Source organism: Emydura macquarii, unplaced genomic scaffold (genome assembly GCF_026122565.2).
Source record: "Emydura macquarii macquarii isolate MOO-44397 ecotype Brisbane River unplaced genomic scaffold, CSIRO-AGI_Emac_v2 contig_1253, whole genome shotgun sequence".
NCBI lineage: Eukaryota > Metazoa > Chordata > Testudines > Chelidae > Emydura > Emydura macquarii.
The window spans coordinates 76,082,953-76,099,531 of NW_027131390.1; the positions used below are offsets into that span (position 1 = coordinate 76,082,953).

At 42.4% G+C, this 16,579-nt stretch overlaps 1 protein-coding gene across 3 annotated transcripts in view; it reads right to left on the reverse strand.

Moving 5' to 3' along the window:
- The window catches only part of UBR3 (ubiquitin protein ligase E3 component n-recognin 3), a 184,666-nt gene that overhangs the window by 25,462 nt on the left and 142,625 nt on the right, over nt 1-16,579 (reverse strand). For all 3 annotated transcript variants that reach the window (XM_067549265.1, XM_067549264.1, XM_067549266.1), the window contains exon 32: nt 11,465-11,565. In XM_067549265.1, the coding sequence (XP_067405366.1) occupies nt 11,465-11,565 (101 nt within the window). The remainder of the gene's footprint in view (nt 1-11,464; nt 11,566-16,579) is intronic.

Consider the following 16,579-nt stretch of genomic DNA (forward strand, 5'->3'; position numbering starts at 1 on the left):
GATTTCTTACCCTGTTGCACAAGAAAGCAAAGCAAAGGGACCTCCAGGAGAAGACACTTACAAGATAAAAAGTATATGATATAAAAAAAGCTCTTTGTAACAATAACAATTAAAATATGTTTTTAAAACTTATTTTATTTTTACCATTTATGATGTTTGTTGATGTTGTGTACTTCACTCAGCTGGACATAGAACTAGACTGGTTTATTTAAGTCATTCTCCATTCCATTAAAATCAGTTTAATCTTCCAGTTTTCATTCTGTTCTACTTAGGTTATTACACAGCATTCAATGCTGTGGTATCTTAGTTCCTTTTAGAATTATTAAATTAAACCAGGAGACTAGTATCTATCAAATGCAGTTCCTCTTCATTCATCTTCCCTGTACTGCTCCCTACTTCCAGGAAAAAGTGTGTTTTTAAAAGTAAGTTAATGTATTAATACTGTTCTTAGAAAATGCAAGGTTGGAAAAATAACTCTTGCATTTGTACCACACTATGGTGCAGTTGGTGTTACTCTTTAGCTCCTGCAGGAGAAAGTTCTACAGTATGGGCTAGCCCTCAAGAAAGCCCTGATTTCTGCACAGATAGGCTTCCCCCTTGAGGCAGATACCAGAGGAGTGGAGTCACATCGAGGGCAGTTCTGGTCTCAGAATGTGAGATGGTATTTTAGGTATCCTGGCCCAACTTTTTAGTGCTCTGACAATCAGGATATGGATCATAAATTTAACACGATGTTCTAAAGGGAGTCAGTGGCAGGAAAACAACACTGATGTGCTCTCAGTGACTTCTGTGCTGATGAGACCTGCTGATGCAGTCCTTTCCGGGCGGATGTTTTCATAACAAAATAGACTACGTTGCTCTTATCTAGACAGAAGGTGGAGTTATATGTTATTGTGACTACGTTATCATTAGCAAGGATGAGACTATTGCCGTGCTGTTGGTGTTTGGGTTTTTAACACCACTAAGGAATGCTTTTTACATCTATTTGTACTGTATTTTTAAAATAGATTTTTAAACAAAAACAACATTTTGGGCTCAAAATACTTGACAGTGTCCCTTTACACAGCCTAAGTTAAAGCCTGCTCAAAAAGAGTTTATAAGGGAAAGGCTGATAGACCCCCTAAACCTAGCAGTACTGCGAGGTAGCTCTGTGATATTCATTTATTCATAACTCAACATATTCCTTTTTATTCGGTCACTAATATCAAATTAAATGTCATATGCTGGAAGGCAACAACTGCAGTTTAAAAGAGTTTGCAAATTCAAAGGAAAGGGTTAGCCATTTTGCATAAATTGGAAATAACCACCTTACCTAAATAAATCTTTTTCTCTCTCTGAAACTTAAACAGATATTTGAAAAACATCTAAACAACAAAGGAAGTCAGCATTAAAACTTAAGATAATCCATAAAAGGCTAACCAAAACCCCTGAGTATGCATAATCTACTTTCAGAGGAGAAGCTGAAATATTTACTATTCATGTTAAGACTCTTTCTATATTTAGTCAAGATGCTTATCCAGTGATGAAAAATAAATGTTAATGTTCACCCAAGTTGCTGCTTGTTACTATTTTTTTTTGTGAGTCATTGAAAATTTATATTAAAAATATATCAGAATACCATAGGCCTGATTCTCAGTACAACCCGGACCCTTTATGGGTGCTAGACTGGCATTCAGACTATAAATGGCCAATGGAGGGAAACATTATGAAGAAAAACACTCCACTGTTGTATACGACCAGAGATGGCTCCTGAACAAGCATGGGAGATTATGTCACTGATGGGCCACAAGTCACTTAAAAACCTTAGAGTGGCATAAATTAGAACAATTCCCAGTCTGCTTTCACAGGTGCTCATGCTGAGCTGGTGGAGAAGCAGCAAGCTATAAGAAGCTCTCCGATGACTCATGCCCACCTCATTCCTGTACCAAGCAGAGTGCTGAGCTGAACAGAGGAAGCACTGAGCTCCATATTTTGTTTATTTGATAGGCGGTACTCTTCTTTCAGTCCGTACTTGACCAAAGTCCTTGCACGTTATTAGGGGGCCCTGTGCTTTCAAAGGTATCCTCTTTCTGGCAAGATTTTAAAAAGGATTGCTGTGGCTTGGTCATTAAAACCCCCCAGAATTATTTGTAAATTTGCCAGTGCAACCTTAATTTGGGCCCCGGATGTTTATGCATTGTGAGACAAGTCTTTAACTACATAATCTCATACTATTTTTTCCACAAGATGTCTGTCTTTTTTCTATGTTCAGAAAGAATGGGGTAACTGAAGGGGTAACTATTTAATATTTCTTTTTACCTCATCATTCAATGTGTGGCCCCGGACCTTATTTACTGCACACCATCTAAACCCTGGTCTGAATACAAAATTATTAATTTCCCATTGGGCTTTCCAACAGTACACAACATGAACAATGAATTTATCCTCACAACACCCCTGTCAGGCAGTATTATCGTCATCCCTATTTCACAGATGGGACACTCAATCACAGTGAAATTAAGGTCAAAATTGTGGTTGCCCAACTTGCCACACCTAGGTCCTGATTTTTTAGAGTACTTATCATGTATAGAATACTTTATATTTTCAAAACACAGCTCCTCCTTGACTTCATTACAGCTTTGAGTCAAATCTGACACCACAGTCTTAAATCAGGCACCCAGAAAATGAGGAACATATGAAAAGTTTGGTTTAAGTGATTTGTTGAGCATTAAGAATACTGTGGCAGAGGAAGGGGCAGAATCCAATTCTCAAGGATGGCATTTAACTGCCTTAACCATAAGACCTCCTTTCAGTTTCTGCAGTCTCCTGCCACATACTTACTACCTACTTCTGCAACAAATGTGGCAAGGCTCTGTGCACTGCATCATGGCTGCATAAATGTTAACCCAGAAGCACGTAAATTTGAATGTGCTTCAAGAGAGCAACATATTTGATCTCACACTGTAAAAATGAATTCACAGTACCATAAATATATGAGGATAATTTTACTTAATAACCATGCCAAGCAGGTCAAGCATATATTAGCTCTGCCCATCTTAGACTTTTTAGGTTTTTAAAATTCACAAATTGTTTCAGCAAATGAACAGAGTGACTATTTTGCAGGTCACCCTACACAGCAAGTGCTCTCTACACGTACAATGTGCACCCTCTTAGTCTTCTCTTAATAAATTGATGCAACTAGTGCACAGTAAATGTTCTGACCTCCACCATTAAACTTCTCTGTAATAAAAGACTTAATTTGTATTCTTTCTTTATGATGGGTTCAGATCAATTTTTGCTCTCTGAATGAAGAGACTGAACAATATAACAGTATTATTTTGCCTTAATCAATGTAGGAGTGAAAAAGATACCAAGGCCATGCAACAGTTAATAAGGTAGTTAATGCAAGTTCTACACCTATACTTGAAGGGCATTACATGAAGTTTTGGGTCCTCCTTCTAAAGTGCTCATGTTCTCAAAGAATATTATGTAGATATAATCAGATCCCAAAAACGAATATGAAGCAAAAAAGATGAATTGACACACTAAATACTTGAAGAATAAAATAATTATAGTTTACCATAGGGACCACAATCCAATGTACAAATATTTTATGAATTTAAAGTTGCCTGTACTCCAAAGGAATGGCATCGGAATAGAATGCAGAACCCAATGCCAGTATAAAATGGTCTCTAAAAAAATGAAGGGAAAAAATCTTGCATGTATTCTAAACACAGATTCTGTTTGTTCTTATGACTCAGAGCCCCCTGGCACTAGATTTAGCATCATATTACACCATTTCTTCTATGAAATACTTTAGCTTAAAGTTGGAAGAGCATTCTAAGGATAGGTATGTATAAGACCACACCCCATACATCCTCTTTGCCTCAGAATCCCCACGTCCAGTCCTGCCACAATTGCTGTGCTCTGGAATCAAACTGAAAAGTTGTGGAAAGCTTGGGAAGCTGCATGGTGAAATGTGGATTCTATTCGCAACTCTACCACTGACCTGCTGTGTGATCTTTGGCAAGTCACTACCTCGTTACATCTCAATTTCACCATAAGTAAAATAACAAACATGATACATTGCTTTGTGAATTACATTCACATTACATAAGAGCTAAGAGCATATATAATTCTATGTACATTATTATTATTATTATTCTATGTACAACTAATAACAAGAACAACAGGCTTCACTGAATTCCCATCTCTGTTTGGAAAGCAAGAATTGTAGAACACTTTCCCTCCTTTTTGTTTAATTTTCTTTATAGAATAAGAATCACAAAAAAGTGGTGGATTTTGGTTTTACTGATCCTATTTTTCCATTTCCTACTTAATGCTTCATAGACGTAAAAAGTTTATATCCATCTTTTCTGTCACTTCGCCTTTCCCCTTTCAACTGTAACATATTCTAAGTAAAAGCAAAAACAAAAGAAAATGTGTGGAAGATATATAACATTTTACAGAACTCTCTACATTAAGTCTTGCTGTTATTGGATGTTGTCTTTTCTGATGTAAAAATGTACCTGCACACAAAGCTGTCCTACATTAAATAAAATAGCTACAGGAAGCTTAAATTATTTGCGCCTGGGTTCGTTCTTTCCTTGTATAAAGAATAATTTTAGAGACACGTTCTGCAGAGTTTAATCTCCTTAGAGTTTAGTTACCCCAGTTTCTTAAGTCCTTCTGATGACAGTCCACATTTAAAATAAAACACAGTGAAATAACAAATGTTTTATTTTTGTAACAAACTGTTTCTCACTCTTAAATTTGATTCTCTTTAGATTAGTAGAAAACCAAATCATTCTGAGAACATATTTTTCAGTGCATTACAAAAAAAGTACATTATAGCACAAGTTAAACAAAAAACATAACTAAAAAAAATATTTTGGTTAAGTCCTTCTGCTACCTAGGTAGCACAGTTACAGACGACATCAGCATCGATAAAGTCAGCTGCCTTATCTTTTGGTCATGGACAAGATGGACGTAAGGGATGGGTGGGTCATCTACAAAAAAGACTTTGGACAAGATGGGGGGAGAGGGTCAAAGTGTTCACAAAATGCCAGATTTATAGAGCTGTGTTCCCTTGTCTTCTGTATTCGTTAGATTGCCCCCTTTATCACCAAACTCTGCTACATGGATTGCATCAAGCGGCACATACATTCTGCCAGACTGGACTTAATGACCTGGGAGAATACAGCCCATTGCAGGTGAGCTTAGCACTCTGCTACAGAGGAAGCAGAACATGCAATAGAATATCATCACACCACTTCAGCCGACAGCAGGTGGGAATGTAGACACCAACGTGCCCAGGCACATTTCTTGAACCCTACATATGGAAACTGACTTCCAGTCATAGTCATATGCGAATACAAGTGACAGTCATATATAAACAAAAAACATAAAATTACAAAAGGATACACCCAATGCACTTTAATTTCCCAATCCTGAGCTGAGTTTTAGTGGAACACTCTGCTCCCAGTGGCAGATTAAAATTTATGTGGTCCTTGGCACAAAGAACATTTGGGCCCCCCACTGCCCAGGGGTGCTGGAACCAGGGAGGGGTGCCAGGGGAGCCATGCCTGCCAACTTTTTAACATGGGCATAGTAGCCTTGGGCAGGTACAGAGAGGTGCTGGCAGGAGTTGCACTTTGCGGTGGGACCTCAGCTCCTCCACCGTGAAGTGCAGCCCCTGCTAGCAGTGCCAGCCTCTTCCCAGGGTGTGGGCTAAGGTGGCCAGAAGCCAGAGCTAGGACATGGTAAGGGCCACCCAGGAAGCCTGGGCCACTGTGGGGAGGCCCGGACCCTCCACCTGCCCTGGGCAGTGCACCCCAGGGGACAGGGACATCGACTGGGGGCTGCTCCCAGGCTTTACAGCATGTTTATACTGCAATGTAACCCAAAGGTTAGTATTCAGGCTTAAGCATAACCCCCCCTTCCATCTACACACAAATCACACTAACCCAGGACTCCATAGGGTGCAGGGGCCGAGCCTGAGCCAAGCCAGAACCCAGGGTTTAAGCCCTATTGCTTTGCAGCGTAGACAGAGACCCAGTGGACACATGCTCTGGGAGTCTGCCAAAAGTATCCCACGGTCCCATGGACTGACTTTCTTTGTCCTCTGGACAGTCAAGTTTTCCTACACTGCACACAAAGAGAGAGCTAGAGCAGCCACATTTTGGGAAGGTACTAGGAAGTCTGGGATATGGGTGGTCGGACTCAGGCTGGCAAAATGCACTGTTGATGCTGGAGCCCCAGATTGGGACCCAGGTTTCAACAATTCCTAACCAGGTATTCCAAATGAGTGTAGAACTCATGCCCTAAATCAGGGGTGGGGAACCTTTTCCCTGCCAAGGGCCATTTTGATATGCCTACCGTCATTCGCGGGCCATGCCGCCGAATCCCGCCGCCGCCGCCGCCAAGGGGCACTGCCCGCCGCCGCCGTGAAACCGCGCCGCCGCCGACTCCACCCTCGCCGCCGAAATGCCGCCGCCGTTTCCGCCTTTTCGGCGGCGCGGTTTTACAGTGTCCGCGGGGTGCCGTGGGCCAGTAGCCGCCTCCGAGCTCCCGCCGCCGCCGAAAATGGGCAGACGGCGGCAGGGTTTCCGCGGCAGGGTTTCGATGGCGCGCACTTCCCGCCCGCCCGCGGGCCGGATCAAATTCTTTCGCGGGCCGGATCCGGCCCGCGGGCCGGAGGTTCCCCACCCCTGCCCTAAATTAACAAACTCACGGTCTGCTAACTCAACTTCTACTAACCCTGAGCTTACATTGCAGAGTAGACATACCCTTCGGCAGCCAAATGCCTGTCTTCCCCTAGTGTGTGAATCATTGTGGGCCTTAGGCAGGAGATAGGCACCTAGGGCCTAAAGTGAGGCAGCAGTGCACATGCTTAGGAGTCAAGTCATAGGTGCCTAAGGAACTTTTACTGAACAAGTAAGCTCAGACACCTACAGGGCTAGGCAACAGCTGAGTAGGATTACTGTGGATCGCAGTGGTGCCTAGAATTGGGAGTTAGGCACCTAAGTACCTTCATGGATTGCATCTTAAGTAAAAATAAAGAACTGTAAAATAAAAAGCTGAGTCACCTTATTTAGGGCCATATGCTGACTACTCACAAAATAAGCCATGGTCAAGTGTCCCTTGTAAAAATATAGATACAGTTCAAATATCTTTATCTTTGGTAACTAAGGCCTGGTCTACAGTGGCAATGGAGGTTGACGTAACGCTGATTACATCGACCCCCTAAAGTATGCGTCTCCACTGGCACGTAAGTTCTGCCGATCTAAATCGTGGTAAAAGTCAACCTAATAAAACCACCTCCGCAAGTGGCGTAGCACTGAAGTCGAATTCCATGGGTCGCCTGCTTCAGTGTAGGCAGAATGCAAGGTAAATCGATGGCATTGGCTTCTGGAAGATATCCCGTAATGCTCTGTTGTGACCACTCTGGACATTTGCGCTCTGCTGTAACGTGGCCATGTAAACAGGAAATAGCTCCTCCCCATAAGCCCTGGGAAATTTTGAATTCCCATTTCCGGTTTGCACAGCGTGGAGAGAGCTTTGTAGATGAACTGCTCAGGGTGACTGCATGGCCCAAACGCGCTCCAGCATGGAGTCAACCAGAGGTCTTGGATCTCATCGATCTGTGAGGCAAAGAGTCTGTTTTGGCTCAGCTCTGAGCCTGCAAAAGAAATCTTAGAGAAGTTTGCAACATGTTGGAGAAGGGGCACAACAGGGACGCACAGCAGTGCCACGTTAAGATAAAAAAACTGAGGCAGGCTCATCAGAAAGCTAGGAAAGCTAACTGGCTCCTTACCCAAAACATGCCGCTTTTATGAGGAGCTGCATGTGATTCTCGGTAGTGACCCACCACTGTGCCACCACGCAGCATCGATACCTCAGCAGAATCCCAGTCCAGGATGAATGAGGAGGACTCTGTGGACGAGGAGGATGAGGAGAGCAGGGTGCAGGAGAGTGGGGTATCCATTCCCCCTAAGAGCCGAGACCTGTTCATTACTCCAGAGAAGCCCTGCCACACACAGGGCAGTGGGAATGATTCCGATGCCGGGGAAGGCACATCTGGTGAGTGTGCGTGGCAAATCTAATTTTTGAAGTTATGTCCCCAGTCCAGCTTCTTAAAAGGAGTTTGTGTTTTTGAGGGGATGGGCTTCCTGAGTGCTGCCAAATTTCAGTGGAGGGTTATTCCTGGAACAGACTATTTATGTGCAGAGGTATGCTCCGAGAATCCTCTGTGGATATCTCAAGGAAACTTTCATGTAGGTAATCTCTAATCCTTTGCAGAAGGTTTCTGGGGCGGGCAGCCTTATTTCTTCTGCCACGAGAAGAGATTTAACCCCGCCACTCTGCTATTAAATGAGCAGGCATTATTGCAGAACACAGCATAGCAGCATAAGAGCCAGGCCTGTATGCCAATGCTCGCAGCAAATCTTCCCTTTCCACCTGCATTACCCTCCGGAGATTGATATCACACATGGTCACCTACAGAAGATGGTGCAAGTTTAAAATACATGACCAGTACAGTCACTCCGTGTTATTCCTCTGCCGTGGCTGGTGTCCCTGGGCACCTCCCCAAGACCATTCCTAGTTCTGGTTTTGTTGCTATGGGTGTTACGAGTCAGGACACTGGTTGACCTATGTTTTCTGCTGCTACACTTCACCCGCAGCGTCCTCTAATCTGTTTTGCCCACCTCCTCCCAAACCAGCCCTTGGGATGTTACGGGAGAGCCCGGTGATCCCTCTCCTTGCTCAAGTATAAATTGTGGATTTTAGTGCTAATTAAACCTCTCCATAAGGGATACAAGGAACCCTTGCTTATCATTTCTGGAACACCTCTCCAACCCGTCCGCTACTTACAGATTGGAATGTGGGTCTGGTTAGCCTTGTGAACACGAAGGGGAGTACTTTTTACATTGTAACATTTCTTTGACTACTTTGGGTCAGCTAACAATGGCAACTTTGTGCTTTGCTTTTCTTACAGTCAACACTTCGGCCTTCAGCCCACCTTGCAGAACTCCTGCTGAAAGACTTTCCCAGATTAGGAAGTGGAAAAAAAAAATTGCGGGATGACATGTTTAGCGAACTAATGAATACCTTCGCGGCTGCTGACAGAGCTCAGAGCCTGGAGGATGTCCTTGTCTGAAAAACTAGACATGGACATGGAACACAGAAGATCAGAACAGGAGAATGATACACAACAGGAAATGTTGTGTATTGTGAGGGATCAGTCTGACATGCTGAGGCGTCTGGTAGAGCTCCAGGAAGAGCAGCAGCAAGACAGACTCCCTCTGCAGCCCCGCCAAAATGCTCTACTGCCTACCATTTTATACTCAATCGCCACCTCCAAGCGCTCTAGGAGGAGGCTGAGCAGGGTGCAGTATGTGCTGCACTCCACACCGGTGGAGGTGAGCAGAAAGATGCGATGGCCCCTTTAAGAACTGCACACAACCACAGTTGCTTGCAGAGTGACACTTTACAATGTTAACTTATCTTCCTTTCCCCCCATTGAAACGGGTCACGAATAAAACTTTGCAGATTTAAAAAACATCTGGCTTTATTCTTTCATAGCTTGAGTGGGGAAAGAAGGAGAGGGGGCCATTGGTGCAAGGGTCGGGGATGAGAAAGAGAAAGGCACAGCAGAGACATACATTACTGCGGTTCATTGCAAAACCAATTTTTCAATGCTTCCCATAGGCAAAGTGCTCTGTGGTTGGCTCTGAGCATAGCACTGGAATCTGACAGCTCAAAATTTGCAGCCAGCCTATCAGCCTACAGGCCCAACCCTGGGGGAATTTTTCACTCTTTGATTCACACAAATTATAGAGCACACAGATATAACTGATGGGATGTTCTTTTCACTGATGTCAAGCCTAGTGAGTAGACATCTCCATCTGGCCTTTAAACACCCAAATGCACATTCCACCACCATTCTGCACTTGCTGAGCCTATTATTGAAATGCTCCTTCTCGATGTACAGGTGTCTGGTGTAGGGCTTCATTAGTCAAGGGAGAGAGGGGTAGGCAGGATCCCCCAGATCACTACTGACGTTTCAACATCCCTAATATTTATTTTTTGGTCAGGGAAGAAAGCACCCACCTGAATCTTATTGAACAGACCGGAGTTCCTAAAGATGTATGTGTCATGCATCTTTCCTGACCATCCTACACTGATGTTGGTGAAACATCCCTTGAGATCCACAAGGGCCTGTAACACCACTGAGAAGTATCCCTTCCAGTTTATGTACTCTGTGCCAAGGTGGACAGGTGCTAGGATAGGGATATGTGTGCCATCTATTGCCCTCCCTACAGTTTGGGAACCCCATTGAGGCAAACAAGTCCACTATGTCCTGCACATTTCCCAAAGTCACTACTCTTCGTAGCAGAAGTTTATTAATGGTCCTACACATTTGCATCACAGCATCTTGTTTCCTGGGACCAGAACCAGCGCTCCACAGACTGAAGATGATGCGTGACAGCCTGCAGCAAATGTGAATTGTTTCACTATACGGCTTATAGCAGGGGGCCTCTGTAACATCGCTATTTTCCGTGCTGTGGCTCCTGTCTTGTCTTTGAAAATACTGCAGTTTAAGCCATGAGGTTTTTGTGATGCTCACAACGATCGTGCAGAGCCTCTCTGGCAACGGCATGCATGTGGCATAGGAAAACAGCGCAAAAAAACATTGGCAGTTTGTTTGGGACAAGAAGGGAGGGGGAGGAAACACGTTGCGTCATGGGAGGACGACAAGCTTCCCAAAAACCTCTGCGGCTAGTTGCACTGTGGGATAGCTACCCATGGAGCACTGCTTTGAATGTTGACCCAAGCGTGACGAGTGGAGACGCAAGAACCCGACACAAAGAACGTGGTGTGATCACGCTCCTGCGACTTCTACAATTCGGCGGGTGAAAGTCAATTTAAAGTAAATCGACTTTACTCTGCAGTGTAGATATACCCTCTGACTTCCATTCATGTGTGTCTATTTAGAATTTATACCAAGTTATACTATATGCTGACTCTATTATAGTTGCTGCATTACTGTAATTATTTTTGTACGTGACCTCCTAATATACATGATTGCTGCAATTTGAACTCTTAAATTCAAAATAAATTACTATCTTTCACCCTTAGGCACTTAGTTCAACCTGAAATATTGAGCTGCCCCACTAGAGAGAAGAGATGAAGGTCATGCAAAGGACACATTTTTTCCAATAAAAGAACTTAATAGTTTTTCTCAGGCTTCAGGTCTTTATTGTATTGGTTGACTGATAAGGTGAGAGAAGACAGGGGACACAGATAAGCCTGTCAAACCACAACGAAAATTTCTGTTCAATGCCACTTTCTGTAGATAAGACAGAGTCACTATTTAAGAAAACACAGCAGACAAGCTCTGACTTGCCATGTTTTTAAAACCAGCATGAACGCGCACAGTTATATTTACAATCATCTAAATATATGCATTTTTGTAGCATACCTTTGCGCAATGGTTGTGGCATGGTTAAAATCTGGATAAGCAAAAGGGATGAGACATCTCTGTAAAGCACTGGAACCTCTGGTAATTCTTCACTGTTCATCCTGAAAAATTAAAATAATCACTTTTGACACTAGAATCCATCTTTCATTTTTACATTTTACTCATGCTCATGATCCACAAACTCCTGGCCATTCACAAAAACAACTTATAAAAAACCTTTAAATTCTGGCAGGCACTTTAACTTGTTTCTCTTCAAAAGGTTTAACTTACATATGCATATAGATTCGCATGTGCACGCATGCACACACCACTGCAGCACTCAAGCCTTAAAACTCTGTCCTACAGGATGAATTCCACTTAAAAACAATGAGATGCTATAAAAAAAACTTTTCCTTCCTTCATGAGATGAATAAGAACCATACTGCCATATGAGTAAATGTTTATTGCACTGTATACACAAAGTCCAATAAAAATACTTCCATCAGTAATAATAAAAATGTACAGATAGGCAAAGTAAGAAAAATGCTGCTTTAGAACTTATTAGAGTTTGATTTAAGGATATTTACTTTATATATATTGACATGTGACATTGCAGTTTGTGTTTTAACGATTATAAAGCTTTAGCTTTTTGAATCTCAGCATCTACTGTCAATGAATAACTATTGTCTGACTCCCCTGTTGTCTGATCCTGCCATAATTTTCTGCAACTGTGAAAATTTAAATTGATTTAAAAAAAAAGAAAGGCTTAAAAACCCAATATTTTGCACAACTGTAAATATCTAAATTGATAAAAATAAAAACCATACTTAAAAAATAAACATTAACAAATAAACATAAATATTTAACAAATACACATATTATCCATCAAAATTATAACAAAAACAAAAATGTTATTCTGCCAAGCCTACAAATGTAATAGTAAAGGAAAAACAAGTCATCTGGATTTCTGCCCAATTAGGGTCTGAATCCTGCAACATTTTATTAGAGCCGTAAGTTTTATGAAAACATTCATATGGCTACATTGGTACAGAGAGCAAGCACAGAAAAAGGTATTACAGATTTAATCAGCTTAATTAAAAAATAATATGTTATCAGTTATCTACTTGTAAGTAGGCTATGTTAACAAGTACTAGTGGCATTTTTCCAGCTTGGTAAATGGCTTCAAGTACCCACGATATTAACATGTAGACCATATAGTAACACCAACTGGGTCAGATATTGCAATCTAAGTAACAAAGAAAATACACCTCGCTAGATGGAGTGCATTTTTCATGGGTTCCAGAGCAACAGAGATAGCCAGCTCCCTGGGAACACCTCACTACACCCCTCTGAATGGGAGTGGGGGACACCTCACCTCCACCCCCCAGATGGGAGTGGGGAACACCTCACCTACACCCCCTGGATGGGAGTTGGGGAAGAGGAGATCTCAAAAAGGAGCAGCTGGGAGGCAGTGCTATACATACTCCCCTTAGTTCCTCTCCCACTCCCGCTGGCCTGAAGCATGTATATATCTGGAAGAGGGGGGAGGTATTGCTTCTTTCTCATTCTCCTGCCCCTGTTGTGGGACCTGGGGCTGGGGGAGGGGAGGAGCACCTCATATGGCATCCAGATACCAGAACCTGTCCTGTCCACTCCTGTTGTCACTGAACAGTGGAGGGGTAATGGTGAGCCAGCTGATTGGCTCTCACCTGCCAAGACAGGGGTGAGGAGCTGCTTCTGCTTGCTGCAGATGAGTAGCCATTTTGGGTTCTGTTTCAGCACCAAACTTCTCCACCCTTATCTAGTGAGCTAATTCTCTTCTGACACTGGGAACTAGGCTGTCTGTCACATTTTGTTTGGGGTCTGGAAGGGATTTTCCCCATATAGCAAAACTGGCAAACTGCTATGGGGGTTTCCATCTGGCATCCTGGAGTTCCAGTTTGGGGGTTTAAATTACATTTGTCACAACTTGGTGGGTTCCAGTATGGTTGATGGGTTATAAATGGTCAAATGTGAGCTCCCAGAACTCGCTGGGCTACTTGGGCATAGACCCTGAGCATGGCATTGCAAGTCCCATGCAGTATGTGGCTCTCCTAATTTCATCTCATCTCACCTACCTCCTCTGTGGAGGTGGGGAATGGGTTGGGACTCTGGTTTCCAGCACCAGTCCCTGGTCAGACCTGAGGCTGCATTGCCCTTACATCCACCCTCAGATCTGTAGAACCTGGGACCATTGCTGCCCAACTGAAACATGCACTGTAACAGCCCTGTCAGATAATCGGGGAATGATTCTCTATTGGTTAATACTTTTAATAAAGTTGAATCCTCTGCAATTAACCAGACTATGGTGTTTGTGACTCATCATTTCCGTTACTGTAAAGACTTTTAACAAGACTGCCCCTTTGGAGAGTTAAAAATTCTTGAGAAAGGGGGTTTGGAGTGAATATACCACTGAGCTGGCATACATGGTTAGCACAATCTCACTGACTAACTGTCTCTATGACCATGATGACAGGAGCCCTTAAGGAAGGATTCAGTAAAAGGAGTTTTATTTTATATCTATATTATCGCCTTTTCTTCTTGAAAACTAACAGTGTATACAGTGAGCAAAATTGACCGAGTATAAATAAAGCCACTAAAAACAATATGTGTTAACAGTTAGAATTCTAAAAAAGGGTATGAGGGGGGTCAAATTTTCAAAAGCACCTAGACCCATTTTCAAAAGTGACATAGGCACTCCATCTCTATCCTTAGAGGTTTTTAAGGTGTGGCTTGAGAAAGCCCTGGCTGGGATGATTTAGTTGGGGTTGGTCATGCTTTGAGCAGGGGGTTGGACTAGATGACCTCCTGAGGTCCCTTCCAACACTAATCTATGATTTAGAAGCTTATGTCTCATTAAAACGTAGGAATTTAGGCTCCTAAATCACATAGGCACTTTGAAAATTTTACCTATGGTTAATTTTATTTTGTCTTTTGTGAGATAGATTTATAAAAATTGTATTACACTGGTGCCCTGAAATTATAAACAAGTCCTTTTAATAAATTTCTCACCTTAATAGTTTTCTTCTAGAATTTTAAATTTATTTTAAAAAAGAGAAAGAAAAAGACCCTTAACTCTACTTGGTCATATTTATATTTGAAAAGTTCTTTCCTTCAGGAAGCACCAGAATTAAAGCCTTTCACAGCAATAGATAAGTAGGTCAAATGCCAATTCTGGCACGATAAATTAGATAAGATTCCAATTTATATAATATGCAGTGATGACTGGCAAGATCACAAAAAATTATGGAAGACTCACCTTTTAAATGTGAGAACAAGTGAAATGCTTCCCTAATTTATTCATTCCACATGAATTGGAGAAGTAAAGCTATATGAAATGTCAAGGTTTTAGATAAGCTGCTTCAGTCTACGTCAAGCACTGCAGCACGTTAAGCACTTAAAAAGCGCTCTGTCATTCGTTAACAGCCTAAGAAACTTCTTCATTATGACATTGAAGCTGCATTTATAAACTCTGTTTAGAGTATGGAAATTATCCATCCTGCTAATCCCCTATGCATATGAGAAAGCCTGATAAGTCTGACTTCCCAACAGATTGTACCACAGTAGCAGTTAATAAAAAGCAAGCTAATGTAACATCTCATGGTGCTGAAGCAAGGCACTTTAAAATGAACCCATGCATCCATTTTGAAAAGAGGTTTGTACGATACAGTACAAAGAGGTACCTTCTGATGTGTCCATACATGGAAAATTTGTTACTCAATTTCCTTTCTGGGACTAATCTCTCCTCCAGTCCAAGACAACTAGGCTGCATTTCTCTGGCAGAACAGAAGTTCATGGGCTGGGACTGGGAGCAATTGTGGAAATATTCCACTTTACCCTTCAGTGGCTCCAGAGAGGGTCTCCTTGAGTAAAAAGCACCTCTTAACACCTCTGGGTTTACTCCATTTGGCCTGTTTTGTGATGATGAAGGGGAAGGGGAACAAAGCCATTGTATGGATGATCTCATTCAGGGAAGACAGCCCTAGAAATGTGAGTCCCCCAGGGAGAGGAGAGAATGACACTGGGTGGGGAGTGAGGGGGGAGAAAGGGAAGTGAAAATAGTTTGTAGCCACCCCCCAATCAGCTATAAAAATTGGGACTTGCAATAATTAAGGTGGGAACGCTGAACCAAAGCTCTGTTTGCATTGTCAGGCAATCTGATGCAAGGGAAGAGGAATGGCCAAGCACAGAAGCCTTATCAACAAGGACAAGCCTGTACCGCTGCTAAACTCTACCCTTTGTATTGGGAACCACGTAGGACATAACACAGTTTTATGTTGCTGCCCTTTTGCTAATTTTTGTGGGTTTTTGTAGCAGGTCAGTTTTTCATCTGATGAGAAAGTGGTGATGCAGTATCAAGATATTTTCTAATATGATTTATTTAAAGATTGTTCGTAACTCCTGTTTCCCTGAACAGAGGTGCAATCACAGCCTGTACATAGGTAACTCCCACTTGTAGAAATCTCAACTAATGCACCACTGTCACTGTCTCTTGGTCTCGGTCTCTCTTGGACTGTCTGCTTAAAACATTGCTCCCTTTTCCTCCCTCAGCCCCTAAGCCTTACCCCTAGAAACCCATATGCAAAGCTGCTCATTTAGGACCATACGGCCTCAAAAGGTGACTTGACCATTGATCTTCCTTTTGTGCAGCTTCTCTGCAACACACAGGAAATGGGCAGAAAAGGTTCGACTGCCCATCCAGGCAAAGAGTGCTTTAACTTGCAGCATCCTCTGAACAACTGCCTGGTGCACCTACTGTATAGAGGAACTTCACAACTTTCTATGGACAGTTGCATCCTGTCATATCATCCTTGACATTAGCACCTTCTGCCAAAACATTTTATCTGTCAATATAACAAACACAGAAGACTAAGCCACCCTGTAGAATTCAGTTTAAAGCAACACTGCTTTTATCCCAGATTTGGGATGGCTATGGCTTCATATGTGCGTGGCTAATGTGACATTGTATTAACTATTTCCTAAATTGTCTAGGGTTATTTATTTACATGGATAAAGTTGTATCCAATGATCTGTGTGCTGTACAAAAGTTAAAAACATGGCAACTGAGTAAAAAAAGACTATACATTTCTCCTTATT